At 50.8% G+C, this 5,151-nt stretch overlaps 1 protein-coding gene across 1 annotated transcript in view; it reads left to right on the top strand.

The window, feature by feature from the left end:
- The window catches only part of LOC105293416, an 11,948-nt gene that overhangs the window by 2,427 nt on the left and 4,370 nt on the right, over window positions 1–5,151 (top strand). Inside the window, exon 2 of the mRNA XM_023531612.1 lies at window positions 4,672–5,081. Coding sequence (XP_023387380.1) covers window positions 4,672–5,081 — 410 coding nt within the window. The remainder of the gene's footprint in view (window positions 1–4,671; window positions 5,082–5,151) is intronic.

Raw genomic sequence — 5,151 nt, 5'->3', positions numbered from 1 at the left:
TTTAGGTTGCTTCAATATCTTGGCTATTGTAAATCGTGCTGCCATGAATATTGGGATGCATGGATCTTTACGAATTATCGTTTTGGTTTTCTTTGGATAAATACCCAGAAGTGCAATTGCTGGGTCAAAAGATATATACATTTTTAATTTTTTGAGAAACCTCCATACTGTTTTCCATAGCAACTATGCCAATTTGCAATCCCACCAACAATGTATGAGGGTTCCCTTTTCTCCGCATCCTCTCCAACACTTGTTTTTCGATCATAGGATAATTTTTGTGGTTTCATTTCCTCACAAAGCATAGAATCTGCCCAACACAATGACAGACTCTTCCAGAGAAGTGAGTGGAAAGGCAGAGATTTAAAAGAAGAGACTAGCTGGATAACACTGAGCAAAAGTAGTGTGGTTTTCTGACAAGTAGGATGAGTGAGTGGACTGGAGGATCTTTATGCTCTTCTAAGGCCCCCATAATTGAGATCTTAGACTTGATGCATCTTGTACACATGAGAGGTGCTCAAAATGTCTTAAAAGGTGATGATGATGAGCACGGGCATTTTGTGAATCACCATAATTAATGAAGTGGGCACCCAAAGCAGTGGTGGCTGGAGCCAGCTTGCAAGGGCTCATGAGAGCCAATTATGAGTGTGTTTTCTCAACTTCATGTTCAGTGACAGAGTGTTTTTCGTTCGAAATTAGTCATAGTGAGAGTACTTACACCAAGGAAATGGACAAACATTGCAAATCGGGGCTTCTCCCCGCCATCCCCACAGAGAGTTGGTTTACCAGCATGTCACCATTTGTTTAAATCTGATTGCTTAAATCTGATAAAGTTACCTAAATGCCCTAGCCTGGGTGCCACTCTTCCCATCCCTTTGTGTGACCCTGGCTAACCTCTCCAACCCCAGAGGTCCTCCTTTCTACCCAGATACCTTGCAGCTGGGGCCCAGATGAAAATTTGAAATCATTTGTAAAGACTTAAAATTTAATTTCAGGTCTCCTTTTTCCTCCCATCTTCTGGCTTATCTCCCTCCTATCTTTCCCAGTATTCTCCTCCACCCAACATACCTATCTGGGCTTATACAGACTGTTTGGAACAATGTAACCCTTTGAAATATATGAAGGGCCCCAAAAGGGGTATCGCCAGCCTGAGAGTGGAGCATGAGAAAGGGATATGCGGAAAGATGGTGAGGACAATTCCAGAGCAAGGAGAAAGAGGACAAAGACAGAGGGAGGATATTTCAATATAAAACGAGCATCTTATAACCTGCAAACGCTTCCAAATCTATGACATCATTTAACTCTCTGACCCACCTTGTGCCAGGGTGGGGCAAATAGCATTATATCCATTTTATAGATAAGGTGGTCAAGGGATCAGCCGATGGCATATCAACGAAGTCGAAGGACTGAAAATAAAACCCAGCTCTGCTTCATCTTCAGAGCCCTGGCCACAGCCACAAGAGGTGTATAGAGTAAAACTTCACGGGAATAGTCGCAAAGCTGTTGACTGCTCTGCTACATCATCACCTGGCATCTTCACTCAGAACTGATTCCAATCTCACAGTCGCTGGCTCCCGGGAACTTCAGGCAACCAGCAAACACTTGCATTTAAAAAAATGCACACACACGTTTCTGTAATCCCACAAGTCATTCCCAGGAATATTCCAGATTTCATTCAGACCTGCTACTCTGGCATTCAGGCAACATTCTAGCAAGACAGAGGAGAATACTCTTTTGGAATTAGAAGAGTCTTCTTTTTTCTTAACTTCAGGTGTCCAGGATCGAATTGGTCATGGCTCACGACCCCTCCTCGTCATCACACCAGGCAAAGCCCCTTTTATTTTAATCCTATGTCATTTAACAAACATCTGTGAACTTACTGGCCAACCCAAGAACTAGAATGCCACAAAGGATTTAGCTCTATCTGCTCCACCCAATCCAATTTTGCTTCCTCTTTCAAATATCGTAACAGTTTCATTTACTAACACTTTGCAAGAATATTTGCTTTGGTCGTATTTGTATGTTGGCATCGAAAATTTGGTTAAGGAAGGGTGAGCCACTTTCTAAATCCAAGCAAAGGTCTATGATCTAATGAGCAACACCCTCCTATCCCCTGCTTCTTTAGGTTTCTCTATCCAGATACTCTTTTCTGCGAGTTGCCTTAATTTTCCTATTTTGGAGTTAGCTTTGTTTCCTAGGCTGTGACTAGATACATTAATTCACACTCCCTGTCCTGCCCCTGAAATTTAAGTCGTGATCTCATATAATCGATACTCCCAGCTCTGGAAAGCGAGCAGGTCAGGCTGCGATCTTCATTTTCCAGACACTGATGCTCAAGGGCACATGACTAGCAAACGGCAGAGCCATGCCTAGAGCCCAGGTCTTCTGACTCCTCGTCAGGGCTCCCCCTACACCAAGAGGTGTGCCCCACCCCTCATGTCCCTGTGTCCTTGATGCTATGGCACAAGCATGGAAACTTGTACATTCTGCAAAATAGGGCTGGTGTGTGTCCATTTGCTCAGCCTGCAAGGGCACCAACGCCCAGGGGCACCCTGGATGTGGGCAGGGGATCGTGTAGCAGGAGAAGATGCAGGAAAGAGGAAGAAGGGAGAGAGGGAGTCTTTCTGGGACGCAGGATTTTGTGGTAGGGACATACAGTCAGGTGGGAGTAGGAGCTGCCTGGCTGCGGGGGAGTGCATGTGTGTGTGGCGGGGGGCGGGGTGGAGGGCGTGGGGGTGCTGCCTGTTTCTTAGAAAGCCCAAAGAGCCCAGTTTGTAAGCAGGGGAGCGGCAGGTAGATTCCAGCAGCCAAGGGCAGAAGGCCAGACCAACTCTTATGTATATGGACTTATTATATAGAATTAGACCCTCCAGGCTGGAAGGAGCCTGCAAGTTTCTCTATAGTCTAACTGCTCATCTCCTGCTAGAATCTCCTGGATTGGAGAGGCAGGCATGCTAGGGCTCGCTCAGCTCTGCAGGGGCTATCCCCGAGTCCAGACGGATGGAAGGACTCCGAGCTCTCCAAGAAGGATGCCCTCCTGAACCTGCCTCGGGCTCCACCCTTCAGGCTCCTGGCTGTGGCATGTGCTTTGCACCCAGATAAGTTCCCACTGTGGGGAAGTGCATGCCTGAGCTCTGCCCCGGACCAGAGCAAGGAGGCGCTGCTGAGGATGCACCCCTCTCAGTGGGAGGTGGAGGCAGGTGGAAGGGAGAGACCAAGCCCAGCTCTCTGACTTTGCATGGAGGACAGTAGTGGGGAGACACGTCCTTGGAGAAAACACAGGTGTGGGGCAGGGAATAGAGAAGGGGAGCTTCTCCAGGGTGAGGTGTCCGGGGTGGAGAGGGTTCTCACATGAAGTAGAACAGCAGGAGAAATGGGGAGAGTTCAGAGGCTGCAGGGTCCGGAGTCACTTTCCTGCAGTCGAGAGAGAACATAGGCAGAACCTGGGCAGGGGTTGGGATGGGGCTGACAGGTGCTGGTGAGTTTGCAGGGGCCAGGGCTTGGCCAGTGACGGGGAGATTTCTGGCGGGTGAGGAAGCGCACGTGGTTTCCAGCCAGGTGTATGACGGAGCGAGCGGGCCCCAGAGTGGGGAGGACAGGTAAGTGGTAGGAGGAAGGCAGGGACACGTGGAAAGCTAGGAGTCAGGGGCTCCTCCCTCGCTGCGCTCACCTGAAATCTAGACGAAATCAGCTCAGGCTCTTCCACCATGTCTACGAATCCCCAGGGCCATGGTGCCATGGCTGCGGCGAGCTCGGCCTCTTCACCGTTTTCACGCGCACACACTCACACGTGTTCACACGCACGCTCATGCACACGCACTCCAGCTCAGACCAAGCATCTTATACGTTTTCGGACGTTTTCTCAAGATTCGGGGACTCTGCAGAGTCGCGGCGCTCGGTGCAGGACTTCCGCCCACGGCAGCCTTTCCCCTCCCATTTCTCCGTCCGCATCGACTTCTCACACGCTGCCTCTCAGCTCCAGACTCATCCTACATCATCACAGAAAGCACAACCTCATGAAACCCCTTCTGCCTCTGAACACAGGGAGGCAGCCGGCCATAGGGTCTTATGACAGCAGGTGGTCAGCTCGTGCCGCAAACCCGTGTCGGGAAGCCTGCCACAGCCTCCTTGGGGACCCAGCCCTTCTTCGGAGCAGCTGGGTGCATAACAGCAAGTGTGTCGATCCTCCCTAGAGAGTAGTTGAGAGCCAGAGAAATACTTTTCCTTCCTCGAGGTCACATGATGAGTGGAATAAACAAGACATGGACTCTTAAAGAACGTGTCTGAGTTGCAGAAAGCCTCACTCCAAAGGGAAGTGTTTTGGTACATGACAGAATCGTGTGGCTGGCAGAGGCTACAAGCTAAGGACTGGGCAGGACAGCCAGCCATCTCTGCTCCCCCTTCTGGCTGTCGTCTGACTCTCCCCGTCCCCAAGAGACAGGGGCCCCTTGCAGTAACTCAGTGTTTCTGGGCTCCCAGGGCACAGGTCTCTACTCATCCTGCCGACAGTCTCCAGACCCTCTGGTTTAGGTCCTAAGCTCAGGTGTCCCTCCAGGTCCTCATCCCATCTGCGTTTCCCTGGCAACTTGCCCTTTGGGCTTCAGGCAGATGCTGCCGCTGCTGCTGCTGGGGCCCACCTGGATGGAGTCCTGGGATGTGGCTTGTGTTTTCCAGGCTGTTTGTCTCTGACGGGCCCCAGCTTTGTGACGGGCACCGCGGGGAGCTCTCTGACTGTGCGGTGTCGGTATGACCAGGCGTACAAGGGGTATAACAAGTACTGGTGCCGAGGAGAGTATGACACAGATTGCCACACGATCGTGGAGACCAAGGGAGAAGAGAGAGAAGAGAGGAATGGCTGGGTGTCCATCAGAGACAGCGCCGACGACCTCGCCTTCACAGTGACCATGAGGAACCTCGACGCAGCTGATGCCGGACCCTACTGGTGTAAAATTCAGACAGTGTGGATCCTGGATGCATGGTCACGTGATCCCTCGTTCCAGGTTCAGGTGTCTGTTTCCCCAGGTGAGAGCTCTGCTCGCTCTAGCAGCAGACCTTATGAGATACGACTGGACAGGAGGACGAGGGTGGGTGTCAGACTGAAGAGTGTCTCTGGGTCTCGTCCTCAGTCTCCATGGTGTTGGGGAGAGCCTATGA

Source organism: Pteropus vampyrus, unplaced genomic scaffold, assembly GCF_000151845.1.
Source record: "Pteropus vampyrus isolate Shadow unplaced genomic scaffold, Pvam_2.0 Scaffold72, whole genome shotgun sequence".
Classification (NCBI taxonomy): domain Eukaryota; kingdom Metazoa; phylum Chordata; class Mammalia; order Chiroptera; family Pteropodidae; genus Pteropus; species Pteropus vampyrus.
This window is presented reverse-complemented; position numbering and strand designations above follow the sequence as displayed.